Source organism: Saccopteryx leptura, chromosome 2 (genome assembly GCF_036850995.1).
Source record: "Saccopteryx leptura isolate mSacLep1 chromosome 2, mSacLep1_pri_phased_curated, whole genome shotgun sequence".
Classification (NCBI taxonomy): Eukaryota; Metazoa; Chordata; class Mammalia; order Chiroptera; family Emballonuridae; genus Saccopteryx; species Saccopteryx leptura.
Genome location: NC_089504.1, coordinates 240,964,498 through 240,992,037, shown reverse-complemented (window position 1 = coordinate 240,992,037; position 27,540 = coordinate 240,964,498). Strand labels below are relative to the sequence as shown.

General features: G+C 38.0%; 1 protein-coding gene across 2 annotated transcripts in view; it reads right to left on the bottom strand.

Moving 5' to 3' along the window:
* Positions 1 to 27,540, bottom strand: part of MED13L (mediator complex subunit 13L) — a 277,236-nt gene that overhangs the window by 47,648 nt on the left and 202,048 nt on the right. For both annotated transcript variants that reach the window (XM_066370827.1, XM_066370828.1), the window contains exons 5-7: positions 7,130 to 7,275; positions 4,395 to 4,586; positions 3,824 to 4,012 (exon numbers count right to left, since the gene is read on the bottom strand). In XM_066370827.1, the coding sequence (XP_066226924.1) occupies positions 3,824 to 4,012; positions 4,395 to 4,586; positions 7,130 to 7,275 (527 nt within the window). The remainder of the gene's footprint in view (positions 1 to 3,823; positions 4,013 to 4,394; positions 4,587 to 7,129; positions 7,276 to 27,540) is intronic.

The window sequence follows — 27,540 nt, the reverse complement described above, 5'->3', positions numbered from 1 at the left end:
CTTAACCCCTTACAATAACACTATAGCTATGAGTATAATTTGTGTCAGTATAATCTTTTGGGGGGAGACAGGGGGAGAATTTGTATAATTCTTTGTGTTCTCCCTAAAATAGTTAATCACAACAATCCTTACACATGCACAATCCTCACAGGCATGCCCATTCAGAGGCACTCCTACTGCTCCATGGGTACTGCAGATAACTTATACAGAAAAGTTCATACATCATAATATCAAAAGTATAAACATGCAAGGACTGTTTTGAATTTTAATTCCCAATGCAGTAAATAAATTTCAAGGTACAGTGAAACAGTAGAGGGTGCTTTATGCTTGTTTAGTGAAATGGTTGTATAACAGCTGTACCCAGTGCCCTAGGTAGGAGAAAAAACTTAATGGCACAAAGCTCTGAATAAGGTCAAATTTCAAATTTGTGCGTGGAACTATGTGTCCTTATGCCTGATACTATTCCTGAAAACTCAGTACTAAAACACTGAAAGAGGCTGTCTTGACATTTTATATCCTAGGCTTACACGCTCACTGGTTTCTAACTTCACTATGTTTCTCCAACTACAGCTGGCACGTAATCCATTTATTTCTATTATGCCCATTATGACTGCTACTAACAGTGGTCATTGGTTATGTCCTGAGCATTTTACAACTTCTATCTCATACAAAAAAAACACTGAAGTCAATTTCCAGTATAAAATTTCAATTACATTCATCTATTTGATTGCATAAATTTATTGTGGGTTTTACTCTGAATAGAAATATGACGCAAACCATCTTGACTGAAATAATCAATTTTAAGAACTATGAAAAACTTCCCTCTCATCTGAAAAATAAAGAAGCAATCTATATCACAAACTATATATAATATTCTTGGTATCAATGCAACAAAACCATTATGAGTGGAATGGTTAGGCTCAGCTATGTTGGGGTTTTTTTTGTTTTGTTTTTTTAAGAAAGAAATCAACCCAAAGTGTTTACACTCTAAGAAACTGAAGCTTTCTTGTTCTTCAAAAAAGTAATGCTATATTACAAATGAGATAAATTAAATAAGACAAGAAATATGGTCTTTCATTGCTACCTTTTACCTTAAACGTTCCCTGACTTGGTTCATGGAACCAATTCACTTCGATTTTAGAGTAGACTTTCAAATGCCTACTCTAAAACTAATCAAAGTGAAAAAACAAATAGCAGAGGTTGGTAACATAGTACTTCACCTCCAACACCTTACAACAGGGGTCCCCAAATTTTTTACACAGGGGGCCAGTTCACTGTCCCTCAGACCACTGGAGGGCCGGACTATAAAAAAAACTATGAACAAATCCCTATGCACACTGCACAGATCTTATTTTAAAGTAAAAAAAAACAAACAAAATGGGAACAAATACAATATTTAAAATAAAGAACAAGTAAATTTAAATCAACCAATTGACCAGTATTTCAATGGGAACTATGCTCCTCTCACTGACCACCAATGAAAGAGGTGCCCCTTCCGGAAGTGCGGCGGGGGCCGGATAAATGGCCTCAGGGTGCCACATGTGGCCCGCGGGCCATAGTTTGGGGACCCCTGCCTTACAATATAGCAAAAGAGATCACATGCCCATGGTATTAAAGGGAGTAATTTATGACCAATACAGGAAAGGAGTAGGGAAAACAAGCCCCAGAGTCTATTTTTGATTCCAGTTGAGTTAATGCTGCTTAGTAGCTTTTCAAGATTTAGCTAAAATGTGGGTGATAGCTTATATGGAATTAAACAAGACTGTACTCCATGCTGTTAAATGTATGTTGAATGTTATTTCTTATAATTGTCTCTATAAACAGAAGGGTTAAAGCTGCTGTGCCTATCCATGAGTGATTTCACCAAAACTAGTGGCCCTCTTAGGTCCCCTGCTACTCTAGGCCACCCTTGGCCATTTTAGGGGGCACTTTGTCCTATATATAGAAAAACATGGCAATGCTCATGTTAGTCAACTGCAGAATGACAAGGCTGAGCAGGACTCTTTCCAATGGAGCATTAGGAGTTCTCAGCTATAATTCAACAGCTTATCATGGTGTAAAACTTTGGACAAATTCACTTTACAACAAAGAATCCAGTAGCTTTGAGTCTGTCTGTTTCCTTATTTTAGGTAGGGTTTATATACCCAGGGCGTAGCATAATGACATACAGAGTTAGAGGGAAGGAATTGGGAGGTCTACTATTATGATACCCACACTGAAACCCACCATCAGCAAAACTTCTTGGTTTTGAGTTATGAAATTTAGAGCTCTGAACTGATCCATCAGAGGACAAGGCATTACACATACAGCAGGCCTTCAATTGTAAGTTGAATACAAATCCTCACTAAATACCGGGCAAAATAAACAAATAAATACAGATGACAATGTACATAATTCAACTGTTAAAAATTACAGACCTGTATAAGATATGTTACTAAAACTTTTCAATATACTTACAGTTCTAGTCTTTCTTTAATAAATCTTCTTTACAATGATTATAAAAGACTAAAAAAGTAATTTTCTTTTTCAGTTTAAAGTAGTTTTAATAACAATTGGTTGAATAATTTCACAAGGAAACATCCAAATTCTCTGCTCTACCTTTTTAGACTGTGTGTATATTTTCCCCACCTTAGCAACTACATGAGCCTTAAACACAGAGGCTACGTGCTGTCCACTTCTGTGTCCCCCACATGGTACCTGAGTAATTCCTTCCAGATAACATAATGTGTGCTAACCTGGAGTGTCAGGCACTGGTTTCAGTTTTTACACTTCTATTTCTATATTGTATAATTGTTTACACAACACTGTCAAGAACAATACCTAATACATGTAACAACCTTATAAAGGATGTAGCAGTTAACAGAGAAGGAAACTGAGGTTCAGAACAAGTATGAGAATTAAATAACATCACTCACCTACTAAAGGCGATATAAACGTTTTAAAATTAGGTGTGTTCAATCACAAAGTCTATACTTTTCCCAACATATTGTTTAACCATGAACACTTAGTAAATGCTTACCATGTGCCAAGCACTATGCTAGAAACTGAAATATCTCTTATCTAATTCTCATGAAAATTACCACATTAGTGTGTATCATGCTTGAGTGTTTTCAGAGTTTAGCAGCCAAGACTTCATTCACTCTGATGTCCCTGCCAAGATGGCCCACGTTAAGTGCCTATAAACAATCTCATTTCAGCTCAAGTATGAGAAATATCTTTTCCTTAGTGACTAGATTTCCAATTAAAGTCAACTACCACAAAATTTAATATGAAATATATTACTCAACAAGAAGGCAAAATCCTTCCAATTTAAACAATTTCTGAATTTTATCATGAAGAAAAACTGTTTAATTCTAAAATTATTCACATTTTGATATTTATCATTAACGTAGAAAGATTACTGATAAGTCAAAAGCATTTACTCATAGCTCCTGGATGCTAGCCTAACTTTATAATCGAAGAGGAAAAGAGCTATCCAAAACAAGTCCCTGGGTGGCAATGGCAGACTGAGCAAACGTTTCAGCCATTCTCTGATTTAGCGTCTTCCATTGGTGTAAAATTAAAAGCAGCCAACATCTTGTATCCTGATCATATGTACACACATGCATGCACATTTGTATAAAGGGACAGATGTATGTGTAGAACATAAGAGAAACAACTAAATCATTTAATTGGAGTAAAGACTAAAATTCTGAAGCACATAAATTGTTTACATTTTCCTTTTCCATTTTGTACAGTTCCCACCAGGAATTTCTCAGGGTGAGTTTCCCCCTGCCCCTTTCTGGGATCTCCCCCACCCAGGACATTGCTGGTGTGGACTCACCTATGACAGCCTGTTCTGGAGAGGTGGGGGGGGTCAGAGGCATTCCACAGTTACTTGGGTCCTTCACACTACCAAGTCCCTGCTGCCCAACTGTAATATGGCCTCCAGCATTGGCAACACTCTGAGGAACTGGGATGTCATTCTGAGAGATCAAAACAAAAGCTGAAGGATAAACCATCCGAACACCACCTATAAGGAAAGAGCAAGGAGAAAATCAGGCCTGAGAAAGAGTTCACTCTAGACTGTCAACTTGACTATTCCAGTGGTCAGAGTCAAAGCTCTCTAGTGAAAATGAGATACTCATGAAGTGCTGAAAAAGGTGATATTTTCACTCTTCTATAAATTAATAGCTGTTTAACCATGTGTTCCAACATTACAATAATAGCATTTGGAATACAGGGACCATTGGTGCTGCAGGCAAGATAACTACTCAGTATATACCACTGTGTCGAGAGAATTTTAAAAAATGGGAAAATTATAGAGATTATTTTTGATGAATCTGAGTGATTATCTTTTTAAATTAAGGAAAATAAAGAGAGTATAAAGTTCTTTAGGCAAAATATTTTCTTACCAACAATGACTTCAACTGCCACGGGGAAATCATCATCATACCCCAACTCCTCTTCTTTAGACTCTTCTCTCTTCTTCAGCACCATTGGGTAGAAGTACTGCCACTCCTCCATCAGCTTGCGGGTGGCGGGGTCAGACATCTTGTATGCCTGGCCTGTCAGCGTGCCATTCAATCCATACGGACTTACCAGGACTGGGGCAGAAAGGAGACTCGTTACAGATCACAGTAGTAATCCCTACCTAAATGAATTGCAACGTACGTGGTAATTTTAGGTTAAAGCACAGCATCACTTCATGGACATTGCTCTTTATTTCCTATCTCCTTTCGAAGTGTAATTTTTTTAAAGTTTCTCATTTTACTATTTCTTATTTATATACCTCTCAAATCAATTTTTGAAGAAAATGGAATGGGGAAGATTTAATACTATCAGACAGCTATATCAACATAATGTATATAACTATGTATATATTAAAGCTTATATCCATCTGTTTGATAATAGCTTATACAATGTAAATACTGACTCTTCCATAACAGTAGAAAACCATTTAATACATACAACCCCAAAGTTTGCCAAGAGTTTAAACACTCTTCGTATGGTTCCTGAGACTTCCTAAATCTGGGGTAATTTAAAAATAATGTATAAATAAAACTACTAATAGCAGAAAAGTCCTAATTTATCAATTCTAAAATATTACTTAGTTATAATTTCAGTTATGATTGTTTTATCAACAGACTTATAGCTGAAACAACTCTAAATAAAATTTACTTTACAAAAGGACTCAAAATCCTTCTATTTTTCTCTGTCAGTATTTGACCTTGATGTCATTTTCACTGAACTAGACACAAAAATGTAGTTAACAGAGAATTGTGTGTAGTCCACACAGCTTTAAGCCTCAGGGTGAGTATTTCAACCTTCCAAATAACACTTTTCTGGGGATAAAGGTCACTTTTTCTTACTCCTAATTTTTAAAAACCTCCACATAGTTATTAAATGGGTTGTTCTTTTTTTTATGGCTTTATTTTGTAACAGCTGGATAATATATCATCACATCAATCAAGACAGAGATAGCTGTAGACATCACATATTTATTTCTGGGTGCCTTTCTGCTGTTCCTCACTGATTCAAAGGGATAAAATTAGTGACTGCAACCTCCACAATTAATCACAGGCAATTTTCCCACATTAACTCTTCTAGGAAGTTCCCACTCCAATATAGCTGTGCTCACTACAGTTATCTGTAGCCCAGCACCTGTCCTGAGAATGCACCTCCGACACTGGCCATGGGAAACAAGCAGGACAATGTCTCACAAAAGTCTCCTATGAGTTGCCATAGTAACAAACCAGTAAGATTTAAAATAACCGGCCCATAGGGACCTGGTGTTCCTAAAAGTATCTTTACCAACTTAGACTAGTTACCTTCCGTTATGACTAGTTATTCCTTTTGTTATCATAAATAAATTTTGAGTGATAAAGTCTAGAATGAAGTCAGATGGTCCTCGGTACCCTCACAGTCAAGGAAACAGTATTTAAATAATTCTGACAACCCATAATATGCACCTCCTGTACAACTCTCAAGTGTACATTTTGAGAACTGGGTGTTTTTTTTTTATAGTAGTTCATACACAAAACATCACCCCAAACTACAGAATAATAAAGAACATAGCTTAAAATGTGTTGCAAGTGGGAGGTAGGGGGGGAAGGGAAGTAGGTAATAATTAGGACACAGTTAAATGAGGATTCAATGTTCTTTTTTTACCTTAAAAAAAAGGCTTAATTATCTTTGGGGCAAGAAACAGATGCTTTCATCAAATTAAATCAGAATCATCTGTAGAAAACCAAAAGGCAATCATAAATAATATGGAGGAAAAACATTCATGACAGGCTGTTACATCAATAAAAACGCTCCAGTCATGTCTGTTAAAATATGTTTTTAAAATTACACTATGTGCTATATTAAGACTATTTTAATCAGACATTTCTAGTAATGATAAATTAGACTGAACTATAAAAATATTTTCCATTTGGTTCAATCTAATACTGAAATATTTAGAAGTTATTCACAGAAAATTTTGAATTCCAAAGAGAAAACCAAAGATCCATAGAATATACAATTAGAGAAAACAAACATGGAATTATTTTAGTGATATTTAGATGATAAGCTGAGAATTAATAAAAATATGAGTATGTTAAATTACAATCAAATGCCGACAGTCAATGTGTTCTATAATTAAAAGAAAAATAATAAAGTTAATAACATCCCCGAAGAAACTATACACTATACAACTATAGAAGTTTGTTTTTGGTTGAAATTTCAAATACTAAATCTAATAGTAATTATCCGCAAGTTATTACATTCTTGAAACCATGGAACAAACAAAACAATAAAAACCTTTAATTTATAAGATTTGTCGATTACTTACTGGATTATATTTTCCAAATACTTATTGATCTTCTTTCATTCTGAAGGAAATTCTCTACATTTTATTTCTCAATACAACTTCACATAAGACCATGTTGTATATGTGATAAACTTTCAGGAAAACAAACAAAAAAACCCTACCAAGCTATAATTAATTGTGAAATATTGGTCTTTCTTCTTGAGAAATTGACCCTTACACTTACCTTTAAAATGTCCATTTAAGATAACATCTCATTCTACAAAACCTTACTGGGCAAGGTAGCTATCCACTGAATAGGGGCAAGGGTGGAGAGCGAGGGCAACACCATTCACTTACCTTGAAATGGTGCAGGAGAAGACTGAGCCATGTGTATATGCTCCTCATTGATCAAATAAATTGGCTGGTGTTGGGCAATCTCCACACTTGTGCATACATTACTTTCCCCGTGAAGAAAGAATGTGAAAGCACAGGACAGATGCTCACTAAAAAAGAAACAATGTGAAACTCAGCTCTATATTGTAATAAAAAATGGATGCCAGACACAGGAACTACAGATGGGATACAGCTTAACTTTATCAACCATCCAGCAATGCTTGCCTCTGATGATATTAACAGCATAAATTTCCAGTTGATTGTGGACAAGTAATATAACAATAACGTGTTGGCAAACTAAATTAAAGCTGTCAGATAAATCTGAAAAATTAGTTATGCAGCATTGTGAAATTCTGAAAGCTATTGTGCAGAAAGCTTTCTGTTTCATTTGCATAAAGTCTCGTATGCTGACTTACAAAACACCTAAGAACAGAAAAAGAATGGCATTTTCCTACCTTCTCATATACTGAACAGGCTTTTAACTGATTCTAGGGACAATGACAAAATAGTTTTGCTTAGGTTTGGTATGACATAAAAATAACATCGAATTTACAAGCTTCCAACATTACAGTGAGGTTGAAATGTCTGATGTTAAAACAGCAATTAGAGACACTGCTGTATATAAATTTCCACTGTACAACTGCTACAATGATACAAGTATCTAAATTAGCTGGTAATCTATTATATTTATTTTCACAATTTACTTCTGATCACAAAACCTCATTAGAGCATTCAACACATCCCATTTTTTTACACAATTAGCTAAAAATTGACAAAAATTGTGTGTCTTGGAGAAAAAGAATTTCAAAATTACTATAGTAGTACATTATTTCAAAGTTGTTAACCTGGCCCTGAGCCAGCCATACAACTCCACTTCTCAATACAGCTTATAAGAACACAAGCTGATGAGTCAAATCACTGTAAGCCAGGCAACCACCATTTAAAAAATCATCTCCACTTTTCTTGGGGGGGAAAGGGCAGTGTAGACAGAGATGTATTGTAGAATTAGGACCTGAAACCTATATGACAATGTTAACCAGTGTCACCCCAAATAAATTCAATTAAAGAAATTTAAAATAAAAAATGTCCAAGATTTGCTTCTTTTCAAAAGTTCTTTAAAATATTATAAAGTGTATTTTGACTACTACTCAAAACATTAAATTTGCCCTGGCCGGTTGGCTCAGCGGTAGAGCGTCGGCCTAGCGTGCGGAGGACCCGGGTTCGATTCCCGGCCAGGGCACACAGGAGAAGCGCCCATTTGCTTCTCCACCCCTCCGCCGCGCCTTCCTCTCTGTCTCTCTCTTCCCCTCCCGCAGCCAAGGCTCCATTGGAGCAAAGATGGCCCGGGCGCTGGGGATGGCTCTGTGGCCTCTGCCCCAGGCGCTAGAGTGGCTCTGGTCGCAACATGGCGACGCCCAGAATGGGCAGAGCATCGCCCCCTGGTGGGCAGAGCGTCGCCCCCTGGTGGGCGTATGCGGGAGTCTGTCTGACTGTCTCTCCCTGTTTCCAGCTTCAGAAAAATGCAAAAAAAAAAAAAAAAAAAAAAAAAATAAATTTTGTTAAAGTAAAAACTGTAAAGCTTTTAAGGAAAAATGAAACAAAAATGATAAAACATCTGCTCTATCATACAGCAAAGCATATATATTCTTCCTTGACAAGTACATTAAGATAACCTGAGAAAGCGTTGTTTCACTAGAATGGAAGTTTCATCAACAGGAAACACCTAGTCTTAGCATATGGGTTTTTAGCACAATATAGTAAAACTTACAACAGTAACTACAATTTTGTAAGAATTTTTAAAAATTTAAACATCCCCTTGATACTGTACTTTTTAAGTTCCAAGTTCACAATGAGAAAACAATGCATATCAGGTATAAAACAGTATCACTAATAATAATGAACTATCCTTTATTTATAAAAATAATGTTAGACACATATAATCTTAAATAAACAATATTACACCTGGCAAATAGGATCAAAATATAAGTTGCTGATTGCAGGCTGGTTAATTTTCCACTTGTATATTTCAGTGTAGGGGTTTGAGCTGACTTACCCTATTCATGCCTACTATCCCATGTAGTCAACAGCATATTTATAAAGCAACTAACTGGTTAGAGTGACAGATACTGAGGGTAGCACAGAATGTGTTCTATTTTTCACTAATTCCCAACTGTAGATAAGAACAAATATGTAACCAATATTTATCTATCAACTAGTAAAAGCAAAGAGAGGTGCAAGGAGCCTGAAGTGATACTGAATAAAACATGGTTCTTGCCCTCGAAGAGCATATAACCTAATAATAAAAGAGCGATATGAACACATATCAATAAAATAAAGCCAGGCATATACAGAAAACAGAAGAAAAACAGAATGCTATAGGAAGGCTAAGGTGTACTGATCTATTCATTTTGGAAGATCCAAATGCTTCAAGAAGAACCAGTCAAAACAGAGTTTCAGTCACACAGAGAAAAGAAAAGGCCAGAGAGAAAGCATGAAGCGAGGAGTCGTGTAGGTAGGAGCAGAATACAGTTTGGAAATTCTAAAAGGAAGAATGGTGTGATATGATGGCAAAGGAGTCTGAAAAAGAAGTCAGAGGTCACCCTTTTGAGACAACAAAGAGACTTGTATGTGAAAAAATAACAAGGAGCCAATTTATGGTTTGGTTTTAAAAAGTCAGCTAAATCTAAAGAATCCTGGTGAAAATTTCAATACAGTATTCATTTGAATTTGCTATGTCCCAAAATACACAGAGAAACCCAAAAATGAAAAAGGTAGGAATTGAATCAGTGACCCATTGTTTATATTGATAACTTTAATTAAAAACAAGATGTTTTAAAAACAAAAATTTTTTTAAACTAAAACATAAGAAAAACAGGAAGTTATAGTTGAAATATAACAGAGATCACCAATAATGGCATAATATTTGGTAAGTTACTTCACCTTTCTGATTCCAGTTTCCTTATGTAGAATCAGCTGCTGGCACAAACCGCGGGCCCTGGTGCTGATTCAGGAGGTCTAGGGTGGGCCTCGCAAATCTGCTTTCATATCAAGGTCCCAAATGCTGCTGCTGCTCCTAATCTAAGGGCCATACCTTGACAACCACTGAATCTGACTATGAAGAAATCCCTTCCCAGCTAGCAAATTCTTTTTTTCTAAGATTATGTGACGCCAGAGGGCAAGGCTGACAGCACTGTGACTAGAATAGGACTCTCCTTTGACCTAGCAATACAATTTCTAAGACTTCATTCCACAGGAAATAACTATTGTACACTCACTGATTACAGCATTGCTTGTAATAGTTAAAAACTAAAAACAGCCAATATGTCGATCAGTAAAGGACTAGTTAACTAAACTATGATATATCTCTACAAAGAAAATGACCATACTTTTATGGAAAAAATCCCCAACATAAACTCATAAAAAAGAGGAAAAAACAGCACAAAAGAGTGTGAATAATATAGTCCTATTTGTATAAAAACGGGAAAGGGGGGAAATATATGCATACAAAATTTGCTTACATTGGCATAAAATTTCTCTGAAATGATATACCTTAAAAACCTAATAATCTTGATTGTCCTTGGGGAATAAAAGGGCAAGACTGGTGGAGAAAGAGAGAATTACAGGAGTCTAACACTTTTTGAATGTGGTGCCCTATGTCACACAGAACACACTGGAGGTAAGAGCTAAAGGAAGCCCCCACCTCCTGTCCTGTGCTTGCTGGCCCAGCTAGAGGAATACACTAGAAGAATCTGTGGTGTTTCATGTTGTCATATTTGGCTCTTAGTTCAAGCGTGCTGAGACCATCTTTGATTATGATTCTGTTATTCAACATACAGCTATTTCATCAGCATACCATCAATATCTGTATCCATGTCACTGTTTAAAATGGTGAAAGAGACTACACTGAGGAACAGAATCTTGTTCATCTTATCCGGTAATTCCCAAGTTACAAATTCACTCATTTACTACTATCTCTTGTCTACAAAGGATAATCACAAAGATTGTCAAATGTCTTGATAAAATGCAGATATATAACTGTCATATTTCTCTGATCTACAAATCTGCCTGACTAAAGGTAAAATTCAGGTAGTCTAATCTGAAAGCCACCCGATCCCTCATTTAACAGATGAGAAATCAGGGCTAAAAGTCTGGTCTGCCATTGCCAGTCTTAGAGGCACAACTGGAACTAGGCTTAAAATGTAATGTTTTTTCTCTAGTTAGCTTGCTATAAATAAGGATATTAATTATTACCCCTACCACCTTATACTTCATATAAGTAAAATGAGATTGCATTTTTGAATGGCTATTAAAAACAAAGAGTTCTACAAATACAATTACAGCTATGTTGTTAAACAGTGTTATTAGAAAGTTAGGAGGGAAACGCTATTACGAACTCTATATCTGTTCCTATTTCTTCTCACCCAATACCCTTTTTATCTAAACCTCTAATCCGTCAACTCCATCTCTTTCATACGATCTCATCATTTGAAAATTAAGATATGAAGATGATAAAGCTCAATGCCTTCCTAATTCAGGGGGAAGGCAGGTCTGCGCCCAAAGTTACACAAGCAATTCAGAGCACAGTTGGAATGAGAATTCAGGCCCCCTTCTTAACATAGTGCTCAGAGTACATTCATGGCGTTCTACCTCAGGTCAACGTTCCATTAACTCCTACAGAATACACATACTCATGAACAAGATCACATATGTAACTTAAACCAGTCCTTGCATCATTTCTGCTAACACCCTACTGGTAGAGACTAGAAGGTACTATCAAATGAATACACAGAACCCAAAACACTGTAATTTCACTCAATCAAACTAAAACTGATGGCTCACCCCTAGTCTCCCAGGGCACTACGCCTGACAAGTATTCCAAGCCTTCTCAACTCCGTTTATTCTCCACTTTTTACTCAGTAACCCAGGACCGATTCAGATCATTCTTTATTTAACCTATTCACCTAAAACATGTCTGCAGCTGGATCTGCCTCACCCTTGCCCAGAGTGCTAGAGGACTGCTATTTGCCTTGCTCTGACACAACACTCCCACACCATTCTCTTCCCCTCCTGAGAAGTCTTTCTGTCTCTCTACTGGCTCCAGGCTTGCAACCCTGAAATTCCTTCTGTTGATCATGTTACCCCTTTAGGGGTATTGTCATATCTTTCTCCCTGTACTAATATCAAATAGTCGACATGAAGTAAAATGATTAGTATAATATAGTATTAATGTTAATATTAAATTCTCTATAACGTGTTATAAAAAAATACGGTACTGGATAGAAAATAATGATGAGTGCTATTTTAGAAAGAGAAGGGTCAGAGATGAGCTTATCTGAAAAAAGGGGACACATTTAAAGTAAGGCTTGAATCTGTTTTGTTTTTTTTTGTATTTTTCTGAAGCTGGAAACTGGGAGGCAGTCAGACAGACTCCCGCATGCGCCTGACTGGGATCCACCCGGCACGCCCACCAGGGGGTGATGCTCTGCCCACCAGGGGGTCGCTCTGTTGCGACCAGAGCCAGTCTAGCGCCTGGGGCAGAGGCCTTGGAGCCATCCCCAGCGCCCGGGTCAACTCTGCTCCAATGGAGCCTTGGCTGCGGGAGGAGAAGAGAGAGACAGAGAGGAAGGAGAGGGGGAGGGGCGGAGAAGCAGATGGGCGCTTCTCCTGTGTGCCCTGGCCAGGAATCGAACCCGGACTTCCGCACGCCAGGCCGATGCTCTACCACTGAGCCAACCAGCCAGGGCTAAGGCTTGAATCTTAAGAAAGAGAAAAGTAGTAAAAGCCATTCCACAAAAAGAACATTACGTATATGTGCAAAAGTATGAGTTAAAGAGTTTGCCATTTTGAAGGAAGTTTTTTTAAAACAGGCTTGTCTGACTGGTGGTGGCACAGTGGATAGAGCATCGACCTCGGATGCCAAAGTCCCAGATTCGAAAGCCCAAGGTCGCTGGCTTGAGCACAGGCTTACCAGCTTGATTGTGGGGTCATTGGCTTGAGCGTGGAATCACCAACATGATCCTAAGGTCGCTGGCTTGAGCAAGGGGTAACTCTGGCTTGGCCTGAGTGCCCCCCCATCAAGGCACATATGAGAAGTAATCAGTGAACAACTAAAATGATGCAACTATGAATTGATGTTTCTCATCTCTCTCCCTTCCTGTCTGTCTGTCTGGGTCTCAGAGAAAAACAAAAACAAAAAATGGGCCTGACCAGGCGGTGGCGCAGTGGATAGAGCGTCGGACTGGGATGCAGAGGACCCAGGTTCGAGACCCCAAGGTCACCAGCTTGAGCTCATCTGGTTTGAGCAAAAGCTCACTAGCTTGGACCCAAGGTCACTGGTTCAAGCAAGGGGTTACTCTGTCTGCTGAAAGCCCGCAGTCAAGGCACATATGAGAAAGCAATCAATGAACAACTAAGGTGTCGCAACAAAAAACTAATGATTGATGCTTCTCATCTCTCTCCATTCCTGTCTGTACTATCTATCCCTCTCTCTCTCTGTCTCTGTAAAAAAAAAAACAAAAAAAAAAAAACAAACAAAAAAAAAATGGGCTTATGTCTAGAAGTTATTTACAAGAATGTCATTTTAAGTGCCCTATACAAACACTACTGATGAGATAAAGAATCACTGTAGCAATTTATTAAACTGTTTTCAAAATACGAAACTAATTCTTATTTTAAGTATCATATGTAACATGACTTAGGAAGCTCATTAAAGTTTAAAATTTTTTTGTTTCCCCTTTTCTCTCCCTTTTTCTCTGCCCTTCTCCCTCTCCTTTTCCTCCTCTATCCTTCCCCCTCCCCCTTCCCTCACCTCCTCTCCCTACTCACTCTCCCTCTGGGTACTTTATTATATCACCTATGCTACAAGTACACCTCAAAACATTTCACCTGATGTTTCTAATTCTAACACTTTATTCCAAGATTCAAAGACCTATTTCTTTCCAAACTGAACTAAGGAAGAACCCACCAAAATATTTTGTTTCTAAGGATCTCCTGAGCAATGTCACTTTGTGAGCAGTCAAAACAACTGACTCCCACCTCACCTTGGAGCTTTCTAGCCATCATGGTTTTAGGCCACATGTTTCCATTTCTCTAAACTAGGACTGATGAGGACTATATAGAGATACACCCTGTGTTATGAGAAAGCTCTTCTGCTGTGCAGGGCCGGAGAGCTAAGCACAGCATCTTGCAATCAGTGCAGGAAGAAGGCTGAGAAGGACATGCTCAATGTGGTGCCAGCACACAAGCGCGCCGTCAGCTGCTCCCGCAGCTTCCCCGGCCAGTCTGACTCCAGGCTGGACACTTCTTCCCACGCGTGCCCTGCTGCTTCACAAACTACGGGCAAGCTCCGGCTGTTCTTTTGTCTAGATAAACTACCCCTGCCCTCCATCTAACTTCTACTCATCTTTTCCAAGAGATCATCTTTATAAAGTCTCAGAAGCAGCTAAACGCTCTCATACTTCTCTAGGTATGTCTCAGTCAAAGCACTTCAGTATTCATAAGTTTTATGTCTAGTCCGTCTGACTAAATTTTGTGAAGACTGAAACCATTTTTTATCTATCATTTTCGACCCCAGGACTTAGTATGTACTATGGGCAGGTACTGCATTCATACTTAGTAAGTTTGTGATCCTTCACAGCTTCCCTCTAAGATGTTCTGGGTACTATGCTGGGAGACTGGGAAATAAGCCTGGAACCCTAAGTCACAAGCCACAGAAAAGCATGGGCACAAAGCTACAATATTCCACCCAGAAATATACTAGGGGACACCTATCCCTGGTCTTGAGAATTTCTGATAGTCTTGCTAATAGCTCTTCCGGAGGGATCCTGCTGGGAGCACACTGCTGACAGCCATGGAGTATAACACAGCATCACTTTCTCTGGACCCAAAGTAATTTATATTCTCTGAACAAGAAAGGAGAATAGCACAGAATAAATAAGGACTACACATAAAGATTAGAAGGGTATTCTCTTCAGTAAATGCCATTAAGGAATTCTGTGCCTTTATTCTATTACACACCCTAAGTAGTATGGTTAAATCAATCTTCCTAAAACACAATGGCAATCAAAATCTATACTACTCAATCTTACATCATAGTCCCCTGCTGTCCAGAGGGGGAAAAAAATCAAAACCAGGTCTTCCTTACTCTGGTGTAACTTCCCTGTACAAACTCTCAGTGATGGCCAGTCTGGAATGGCTAGCACAGGAGTGGCCAACAGTTTTTGTCCCCAGGCCAGATTAGAAAGAAAACATTTTCACAGGCCAGACGAAATATTAAAATTTAAAAATGTTAAATACAAAAATGATTCATTTACGTAAACAAAATTTTATTATGTAATTTGTTTATGAATAAATGTGAGTGAAAAACATTTTAATATACAGTATTATTTTAATAAAAATATTTTTTAATAAAAATATAATTACATACCGTATAAATATCCAAACTACCGCAATCAATTGAAACAATATTTAATTAATAGAATGAGATTAAAGGGGTTATATCGCAAATAAAACAATTATTTTGTTTTACAAACAGCCTGGACACGTTTTCAGTTATCAACTGCAGCTATTGTCTATGCTACAATGCCACTTGATTCAGTACACTTGACCAGAAAAATAACGAAGTGTTTGACCTTGGATGCGCACTGGCAAACTCCGCCAAAAGAATGTGGGTTTCACACCGCCGCTAAATGTCAAACAGTTCATATCGAGCACAGAGGAGTACAAACATTGTAAATCTTTATAATGGAATTTTTTTTAAAAATAAAGAAGTATCGCAAATTCATTTGACCAATTATTGGAAGTTAACCCTAGATTAGTCACACACAGGGAGTTCTTTTCCGCGCATCACTATCTTCTTAAATATCTCAATTTCCAATAATCAAAGATGCTTCCGCTTCTGAGTAGCTGAGATTTTAAAGTAGCGAAGAATATTAAAAATTTAATCACAGGCAGCATAAACTCATTACGTGGGCCGCATGTGGCCCGCGGGCCCTATGTTGGCCATGCCTGGGCTAGCACAGCGTGCATATCCCGCCTACGTTCCTGTCACCCCACATAGCTTTCCACTCCTTCATTCACTCTCCTCAAACCCCGTCTTTTCAAGTGCAGTGTCACGTCTACTTTCTCCTTGAGAGCCTTTTCATTTAGCTCTTCCCAAAGAGACCTATTTCTTCTCTACTACCAAGAGCCCTTACTTCTTCCTTGGCAGCCATAATATCGGAACTCCTTTAATCAACGAATATTTACTAAGCACATCTCTATCTTGTGCCAGACACTGATAGATTTAGGGATACGGAAATAAACAAGACCAGAATCAGTCCTGGAGCATTTACAGTTTCCTAAGCAAAGTACTTAAAAACTAGAAAAGAAACAAAAATACGGACATGGAACTATGACACTCACTAACATGCCCAGCAAGATCCCAAAGAATTTAAATGGGATAAAAACATAAAGATAGAGAAATTCTGGTAGTATCCCTGAGTCAAAATTTCTGTACTTTAATATTAAACCTTTTAAAAACGTCATATATATTTTATATTGGTTTGTACCCTGTGCAATCTTAAAGAATTATTAGTTGGTAAGGAATGACATGAACCTACTGAATAAGGGGAGGTCTGAAGTTTTTCTATTATTTTTAAAATATCCTATGATCCATCTTATTGTCATACTTGGCTAAAATTCTATATTCTCAGAGATCCAATAAACAAAACTATATTACAATAAGGAAAGAAATGTGGTTTTGTTCAATCTTTCCGTCATCTCTTGCTACATTAATTCACACATCTAATGCTTCTATAACACAATTTTTTTCCTTCATAGAAAAAAATATGACTGTCAAAACTGGCAATCATTTATTTTGATGATTTTCTCCGCCAAAATTTAAGTTTCCTAAGAAGAACCATGTGTGTCCCACTGGCCTCTGTATCCCCAAGAACCTAGAACAGTTCAAGCCACAAAAAACTTAACAGTGACTGAATCGGTGAATGTAGTTTTTAGCCACAACCAAAGATCAAATTTCTGTTCTTTAGAAAGTTCTATCACTTGGAGAACAAGAATAGTTGGTGTGTGCAGTGCATATTTTTAAAGTGGGAAGAAGCTTAATTATTAATAGGAAGTAGTATGCAATTTCCAGTGAAAGGAAAAAGAAGGCAACTTTTTAAACTGTTTACTTAGGAAACAGGGATTGGTGTGGGTTGCACCTGTGCAGTTGGGAAAGAACTTGCAGAAATACAACCCACGAACGACTAGTATTCCACATCATTTTATTCCCTTACAATATTCTAAATCTTTTTAAAAGGGAGATTTTTTTTTTACTTATGTCGAGTTTTCAGAATGCAATACGCTTTAAAAATGCATTATGGATATTAAACTTTTCATAGTGTAAAGGTGTTTTGATAAATTCACAACATAGAACACATTTAAGATAATTTTATCTAAATGCTTTGTGTTATAAACTTATTATCTTAAAGTTTTCCAAGTTGTCATGAAGCAAATCTCTGTCAATGAGCAGTCTCCTTCTCTCTCTAGGTCCTGTTTGGGAATATTCTGCTAATGGTACTTTATCATTTCCTTTCCTTAAAAATAGACCGTTTGCTTTGGCAGCAGTCAGACTGTGTGGAGAGCCTTTGCTCACTAGCATACTTTCCTTTCTCATGTTGGACTGGCGGTCACTTTCTCTTTTTTTAAGAGAGTGGAGGCACAACATTCAAACAATAAGAACTGATTAGATTATTTCATGAAACTCTGAAATGTTTTCATTATTCCACATATCTTCCCTTCAAATTATAAGTTAATTACAAAGGCAATGAAAATATCCAGGAAAGTTAATGATACATGTTTTTTAAAATAAAAGACAGTACTTAGAACTGTTAAATTAGCATTACCATTCTATGAATCATCACCCTTCTAAGAAGAAAATGGTACTAATTACATTGTTACAATACAAAACTGCCTCAGTGATCAATTTTCCTCCATACATACATGTATTACACACACATGGAACTAAATAAGCAAGCTGGATGACTGCTTTCTACCTCTCCATCCTCCACGCAGCATTGTTCTTGGGCAGTGTATTTGGCACTGGGGTAGTGCATTAATCCTCCGTCACAAAGGGACCAGTGCTCGCACTGCAGTGGTAACAGAACGGCAGCACATCTTGCACTAATGGAACAGTGCCCTGGTGGCCTGGAGCACTCTCTGTTTCTGCCTGGGTGCCTCACTACTCGAAGCCAGAGACAGTGCAGAGGCTATGACCAGTGTGTCCTTGATCCAAAGGCTAGAGGAATGTGAGGGTTCCCATCCTGATGGGACAAACCATGTCAGATAATTTTTAAGATGCCAAAAGAGACACAGGAGCTCCTCTATTCAGTGATATGCGCTTGAAAATCATAAGCCAACATACACAAAATTTAAGGAGGTTTTTGAAAGTCATTTTGTTAAAATCTCTCTTGAGGTTACTAAACTAGGCCAGATTATTTAGTCAGTCTCTGAACAGCCCTTTGAAAATTCAATGGGAATGTGCCTGGTAGAGAATACAGATTCAAGTGATATTTATATTAGGTAACTCATAATTACCAAAGTCATTTTATTGGTCACTTCAAGACATGCTTGGGTACCTTTTTCTTCTTAAGTACAGTGGTACCTTGAGATACTAATTAAATTCGTTCTGTAACCGAGCTCGTAAGTCAGTCAACTCATAGTATTCAAAAATCCTTTCATCCTTTTTTTTGTTGTTGTTACTTTAAAAGACAGTAACAAAGTGGGGAGTAGAGAAATGGGGGGGGGGCAGTAATGGAGAACCACATAAAATTTTCTACCACTTTTCTCATGAAAACTACTAAGGCATTATATATTCCTAAGAAGCAAAAATAATGAACTGACACCAAAATAGCTGAGACTTGATATATCTTTTTGCCTCTCTGACTGAAAGTACAAACTAGTTCCTCCATTGCTCCTTACTGCTAAAATAAAATGCTATTATCATCCCAGATTACAGAATATATTTGTGAAGTCCATCTTTATACCATGAACGTTTGCTTCCATTTCACAAACACCCAGCCACTATGACAGATTTCTGAGGAGGAGCCTAAGTGCGGACAGGGTGGAGTCTTTGCCAGCTTGAAAGAAACAGGGACAGACCTCTGACATCTGCCTGGACTCCCACACCCAGCTCCCAGTGGGAGAAACAACCAACCAAAATGTGGAGAGTAGAGGGGAATTCCGATATGCTGCCACTCATCAATCAGGTGAACAATAGCAAGTAGGACTTCACCGACATGGTCAAACAATGGCCAAAAAAAAAAAAAAAAAGGGAAACCTGTTCAACTGGGTGCTACGTCTGTAGCATTTGCTGTTATAATGCTATTTCTCCATGCGCCACGACTGCACTTTCCATCACAAATGAGTATCAAAGCCTTACAATTTTTCCTGTCTCATTGTATTTATTACATGTAAACTACCTTAAAAACTTCTACAATGAGATGAGGCAGGAAAAAGAGAGGAGGGTACATACTGAGATGTTCTTTCTCTTTCTCTCTCATACCCCAATTCTATTTAAGGAGCTGATAGTGTTATGGTGTTATTTTATACTATGTATTTAATGGGAGCTGAGATATAAACAGTACAACAGCAGACAATTATTTTATGATCCTATTCCCAGTAGAGGTTCTAGTCATATTTTTAAAAGACACTGCCTACAACAAACAAGCAGGAAAAGTTCTACATTTTTATATTGCTCCCTTTCAGAGTTAGCAGCTGACACTCAGTGTGGCTTGGCAAGTTCTTTAAAGGCTTCCCACCATTTGGCATTGCCCTAGCAGAGAGCAGAGCCTTTTTTATTCAGCACTGTTGCAAAATGTCTCACTCACCAGTACTCAAAAGAGGTCACAGTTTTCCCAGCAAAAGGAAAATAAAATTGGAGCTGACACTTATTCGGCAGAATGCTGTTATCAGCAAGTATTTATCTTCCATACTCGTTCCAGGCCACGGGCCTACAGATAGGTTTTATTTTTCTTTAAACACACAGTGTATGTAGCCTTTAATCCACAGCACTGCTTATGATCCCAACAACACTCCTATCCCTAATATTAAAAAAAATAAATCTTATGGCTGGAACCAACAGAAAAATAAACATAAAATACTTTTAAATTTTTCTTATGGTCTACTTAAAATTATGAAGTCAGGGTAACTACATACCATATTTTTCACTCCATAAGACATACTTTCCCCCCCCCCCCCAAAATGGAGAAATGCCCATGCGTCTTATGGAGCGAAAAATATGGTATTTTATTAATTATTTTAACACATCATTTGGTTCAGAATATTTTTTTTCTTATTTTCCTCCTTAAAACCCTAGGTGTGTCTATGGTCAGGAACAAAAAACACAGTACATGATTTGCAATATGTTTTATACAAATTCTAAATAGAATTAACTTTGATTCTTAAATGTTAAAAGCAATTTCTCTTAAGGAAGTAAGATTCAACTAAGAAGCTATAAAAGAAAAAGATATTGGAACTAACAGAGTCATTAGGTACTGTGAATCTGAAAGGTATTTATTCACCATAAGGATGGCATCAGCATCTCATTAAAGGGACAAACAGAAAACATGAGGTCTTTCAGGTGATGTAGCAGCGAAAAAGTTGGTACCCGCTCTTCAAACTATTCTAATGTATAGTAGTAAGGTAGGTATTTATTTAATGACAGTAATGTATAATCAGCATCTGGTCACTACCAAAGAAATATTAATGCTTAAAATTATGGATGTTCAATTTTTTTTGAGAGCACCAATTTGCAGGACAAGGGTTAGTGATTAAAAGATTCTGATCGAGAATCTTCTTTCATTATCAAGAATCAGTAGCTTAGGCCACTTTTAGTTCATTTGCTCATTCAACAAATGAGTCAGCACAACCCTAAATGCCATGTACACCAGTGGAGAAGGCCCACAGTCTTAAGTCTCACAGAGCTTACGTTCTGCGGGGGCAGTAAGACAATTTAAAAGTTTTCTAAAAAGATGACTACAGGGGAAAAAGCTATAAAGAAAACAAAACAAGATGATGTATTTGAGAGTGGCAGTGAAGGAAAGTGAAGCAAAGAGGTGACACTTTAGGTGGGAAGTAAGAGGAGAGAAGTCAGTCCCCTCTCCCCCATGAGACCTAAGAGGAAGGGGTTTAGGAAGAGCCCATGTACAAAGGCCAGAAGTATAGAAACAAGCTTAATGTGCTTGAGGAACAGAATAGCCACTATGTTTGAAGCTTATAAATAGGAAGGAGACAGGTACAAAATGATGTCAAAGAGGTGAGCAGGGGTTAGATCATGTAAGCATTTCAACAGTGGGATGGGTCTTGAATTTTATTCTATATACAATGATAAACCCTGCAAGACTTTAAGCAAAAGAATTGTCAAGGTCTCATATTTTGAAAAGTTCACTTGAGTTACTCTCTACGTAACTTGTTATGAAGGTGTTAAGCAGGGAGAACAGCTCAAGCGGTATCTGGCAGCCCAAGTGAGAGAAAAACATGGCTTGGAGTGGGTCCGTGGCAGTGGAGACAGAGGGAGCATGGATTTGAGAGGAATTTTAGAAACAGAGCGGACAAATCATACAAGTACAGACATTATGAAGGAAGTTGAATACATCAGTAAGGAAAGAGGTAAGGGTGAGATGCCACATTTTAGAGATGCTTGCTTATACTGTAAATTGTATTTAAAGCCAAGGGGGTGAGTGAGAGCACCTAGGTCTAAGTTTGAGAGACTGCAGATAGAGAAAAGTAATACAACTGAACTTCTGCTTTGACATTTTGAGGTTCTTTTAATGGGGGGGGTATGCTACTATATTTTCAGTAAGCCAGTATGCGAAGCATATCTTTTAATATATCTCTTAACAACAGGTAAAAACAAAAAAGGTGTGGTTTTGATTAATTTTTGAGACAGAAGCCTGCCCCCACTGCAACTTCTCTCTCTTCCATTTGGAGTTTAATAAATTTAACTAAACCAAACTCATTTGTAGCTTCTCCTTTTAGAACTATATTTTTTAAAAGTAGAATTCACTAAGTTTAATAACAAAATACACTGAACACAAATGAAGTTATACTATTTGAATTAAATTATCATCTGAATCAATACCAGTTTTTCTAATTAGTAATCACACCTATGAATCTGATTAATATCACAATCTGAACAATAAATGAAGCACTCACACATCTATTTCACATTAAATTCAAAGATTTCCACTTAAAACAATTTCCCTCTCACAGTGCTAATAAAGATGAAGAGAAATGTAAGCGGCATTTCTCCGGATGAGGCTGGGCCATACACTCACGAGAAAGAGAGACTCTCCCAGATCTACCCACCTCCTCACCAAATGACTCTGGCAAAGTTGTAGTTACGAATTTTAAATATTTATCAGGACTGGAAACTACCCAAACTCCATCAACAGAATAGATAAATTGGAAGTAGTCACACAATAGATTGCTGCTGTACAGTGATCAGAATAATGATCTACAACTACACACAACCACCTGACCACCATGAACAATGCTGAACGAGAAAAGACAGAGACAATAGAGGCTATACTGTATGATATTTATACCAAATGCAAAAACAAATTCAATTAAACTGTTTGACACAGACTATTGCTTAAGCTTCGGAGGGGACAGGCAGAAAGGAGACAGAGGGAATTTTTTGGGTACTGATTTCTATTTCTTGATCTGAGCGCAGGTTACATAAATGTGCTCAACTGGGGAAAACTCATTGAGCTATATATACTTACAATATATGTGTAATAAATACAAATGGAATTAGCCTAAAATTCAACCATAGCTTGTGTAAGTTTCGGACTTTCCAAAGAACTAGAGAGGATTTTAACTGATATCATGAGGCATCTAAATATAACTGGCAAAAGAAGCTATGGCAATCATCAGAGGCCACCATAGAATTAGATGCAGAATGTGCACAACATTAGTGTCCGGGAGTGGATGGTAATTAGAATCCCCACGGGGGGGCTGCTTTTCAAATCAGACAAGCCCATCTCCCCTAAAGAGCCCTGGCATTAGCCCTGTATATCAGATAGGCTGCGAAGAAAATGTTAAAAATCACCAGTTAAGAACAAGGAAGCTAACGAGCTACTCTGCTCTAGCACTAAGCTAGTCAGAGCATGCTTCAAGTGTTTGATTTAATTCTGTATGACACACTTAAAAGGATATTAAGTGAACTGGAACACGTTCAAAAGAGAACAGTGAAAGAACTTAAAACCACCTAATATGACAACATGGAAGCGTAGATATTTAACCAAGAGATGAGACAACTTAGGGAAGAGATTAAACTATCTTTGGTGCACAAGCTACATTCAATTTTACACTGTGCCATGAAATCTATTTTGCTTAGCATGGTATTTTACAATCCTTGTTGGAATAGTACATGCTGTTCTCCTTGTGGTAAATATCAATTGCACACAATGGTCAAAATGTAGCTATATACTTACTGGTCAATACATCATGGTACACCACAATAATGTACACCAGGTGCACAGAACTCAGGTACAACAGTCAAGCACCACTAATGTACATAAGCAATGCAGAAAAACAGATTTCAATTCAATATAACATGAAGACTTTCTAACAGAGTTGTTTAAAAAAAAATGGGCTTACATGAAAGGTGATTTATTTGCTACCCCTGAAGATGTGTTAGGGAAATTCAAGTGTATTGAAAGGGGTGAGGGACAGGATGACCTTTAAGGTGCCTTCAAGTCTGAGATTCTAATGATTCTGAATCTCAATTCTCAGATAAACTGTTGTCTATTTTAAAATACCCCATACATAATGATTACTCAGAAGCCAACAGAATCCTGAAAGGCAAAGTACAACAAATTCTAAGGGAAAGACATACTGACACAGGGTAAAGACAAGTAGTATCTTTTTTTTCTTTTTTGTTTTTGTATTTTTCTGAAGCTGGAAACGGGGAGGCAGCCAGACAGACTCCCGCATGCGCCCAACCGGGATCCACCCGGCATGCCCACCAGGGGGAGATGCTCTGCCCATCTTGGGGCGTCGCTCTGCTGTAATCAGAGCCATTCTAGAGCCTGAGGCTGAGGCCACAGAGCCATCCTCAGTGCCCAGGCAAACTCTGCTCCAGTGGAGCCTTGGCTTCAGGAGGGGAAGAGAGAGACAGAAAGGAAGGAGAGGGGGAGGGATGGAGAAGTAGATGGGCGCTTCTCCTGTGTGCCCTGGCCGGGAATCGTACCTGGGATTCCTGCACGCCAGGCCGATGCTCTACCACTGAGCCAACTGGCCAGGGCTGACAAGTAGTATCCTAAAAACATCATTCTGAAACTTGAAATGTGTATTGCTTGTAAAGCTTCAAATATGCGAATTCTTAAATCATCAATCCAATGAGCCAAAACTTTTCTGCTATCCCTTTATGACCAGGATTACTATTTGAAAGCACAACTTACATGAATACCTATTTATAAAAGCGGCAAGTAACAGAGGTGAACAAACATAAATGTATTCAGCCTGGAAAGGAGACATGAGGCTGACAACCTTCAAGAGCAGCATCCTGTCAGACTGAAGGTATCAGTCTGTGAGTTGGTATGAGAAAAATTGATATTGTTTGAGTAGAAAGTTATAAAAGAAGAAAATTGTCCCCGAGTATGGTGCCATTACACTAGTTACTCACAAGAACTGAAATCTCAAATTCTTTCGAGGATACAGGGCTGTAATTACCGACTGTTAGCTGATGTTCATCTTGAACGATGTACTCACAGACTGTAAACTTTTAGATTCCTTATTCAGTAACACTTAGTGCCTGGGGTCATCACTGACTGGTAGAGTTTCTAGAAATGTTCCTTCTCTAGAGATATACTGTCAGCTACCCTGGAAGAACTACTATCCAAGCTCAGTGGATGGTTCTATCCCTCTATCCCATTTAATCATTCCACATGGAGTACCCTCTACATCAATTAAGCATACAATACAGTGCAGTATATAAAACCACAATAAGCATGCAGAAAAACAGAATTAAAGCCATAAAAATGCAGTAATTTATTCTACCCAATGCACTTGCAATTCTTCCACTTTCAGTCAAGATCACAGTACAGTTTAATAGTCTGGTTCAGGGACCAATTAATCCTTTTATATTTAAATCAATCACTGATTCCTCCCCGAATGGAATAATTTAGCTTCTACAAGCTGCCTCCATTTGATGTCTTTGGGGAAAGAGCACAGTTAACCCTATATGGCATATTAATCATGCTTGATAATAGCAAAAGAAGTGTATTATCAGAGAAATCACATACCGAAAGTAGGGCATGCTCTACAACATGTTAGCATAATCTAGTATATGTCATCATTTTCTTAATTAAAACAGGCACATTAACCTGGAGCCAAAAGCGTCCCCTTCATCTCACTTTTCACAGTATGTGAGCATGCACGTACATATACGTTGATTATCTAAAAATATGTGTCCAGGAATAAAACTGTTCTACACAACTCCTCTCCACACTACCGATTCCTCTTCCCCATCCCAACCGAGAGCAGAATGACTCGATGATGCTCAAACAGTGGGAAAGGCAGACAGTAACAGAAGAGCATGTATTTTATTCAAACTGGCATGTGTTTGGCACCTTGCCACAAAGCTGTGTACTTTTCCTTGAATACTTTGAAGCCTAATTAATAGGGTTAATTCAATGCAACAATGATGTGTCTTCTAAAGATTTTTACCACTGCTTATAAAGCAGGTGTCCATGTTTTAAGAATATTTTCTTTAAACAAATGTGTCAAGAAACCATTAAGAGTCCATGTGACTAAGAATGACAACATTGTGCTAAATGCTACCTCTTACTTTGACCCACATCAAGAGAAAGATCTTATCCACCACAGAAAAAGTCAACTTTGTATTCTAGTGGCCATACTATAGATTACAAATGATTTAGCTTCAGAAATTTCAAAGCAAGTATCAGCACTTTTCAAATGGTCTATGAGTAAGCGTTTTCAAAAAAAGTTTAACCGATTAACTTTGGGTGTAGATGCAGTGCTGAGAAAAGCGGAGTCTGTATCTTGGCATAACACACAGATGCATTGCTGACTCAGGACTCCGCCAGGTCAGACAAGTGCAAAGGGAGGGAAGCCCATGGTGAATGTTAGCTCTGCTCTCTTCACACTGACACAGAGAAATCTGACTATAAACGTTTAAGATCAGCTCTGTGATATGTAGTGGGAAGTGTTTTAAAAGGCCACACTATAGGCAGTAATCCAAACTCAGAAGAGCATACAGCATCTAAAGACAGAAGTTCAAAAGCCTGACTACATTAACTGTCCCACGGAAGGTATATTTCTCAGGGTGTGTGAACTGTGACACCTTTGAGAATTTGGTTGACAATTATGACCTACAGTTAATCATCAGGTGGGAAATATTTAGTGTCATTCCTCTCTAATCCCCAGAATAGTCACATCAAAGAGACATCTGGAAAGAACACAAGTCTTTTGTCTTCTTTTTAATTCAAAGAACAGAACACTACTTAACATTAAACAAGAAAACGAAAGCTCATCATCAAAAACCGTTGTCCCTATAATATGAAGTCACACCAGCTAACAAGCCACCATCAGCAGGATGTGTCTGTCTTGCGTCAAATTCACGGTGGTTCAAATAAGTACATAGGGATTCATTCACACTCCTGTCTAGTTTCCCCTTGTTAAGCAAGAATCTGAAGTGTGACACATAGACACAAAGATGGTAAGAGACCCTACAAAACACAGACACAAATGCCAGCAGTCACATGCAAGGGTGTGTGTGTGTGTGTGTGTGTGTGTGTGTGGTGTGTTTGGGTAAAGCACACTCTCTATTTCAGTGACTGTACCTTTCAGTGACTGTACCTCTCAGATGGAGAATCCCGAGATGAAAAATGCTACATACTCTTTCTGGGTTTAGTTTAGGATAGAGTTCAAAACTAGATCATAAAATGTCATAAACAGTCATTTGAACACTGGTGTTATCTTTCCTTTTTTCTCTTCGCTGTTTTTAATCTAGCTGTCACAAGTCTGAGCCCAGACAGCATTGACTCCCCCTGGCTGAGACAGCCAATGAAAACCTCATCACAGCCCCAAAGTGCTCCTCTAAGGCCCAGCTCCCATTTGTACTGCTCTGGACAATCTCCTCCCACCCATCAGATTGCAGCAGAGGCTGCACTTGGCTTCTGGATGGGATCTCAGGTACTTAGTAAGGGTCCCTGACACAGTATGCAGATGTATGTCAGACTACCCTTGTCTCTAAGTCAATGTATAAAACCTACTCTAGAAAGAGACTAATGCTGAAAAAAGAAAACAAAGGTTCATTAAGCATCATATTTGTAAGCCAATATTAAATTCAGTCTTATTACTCCTACATT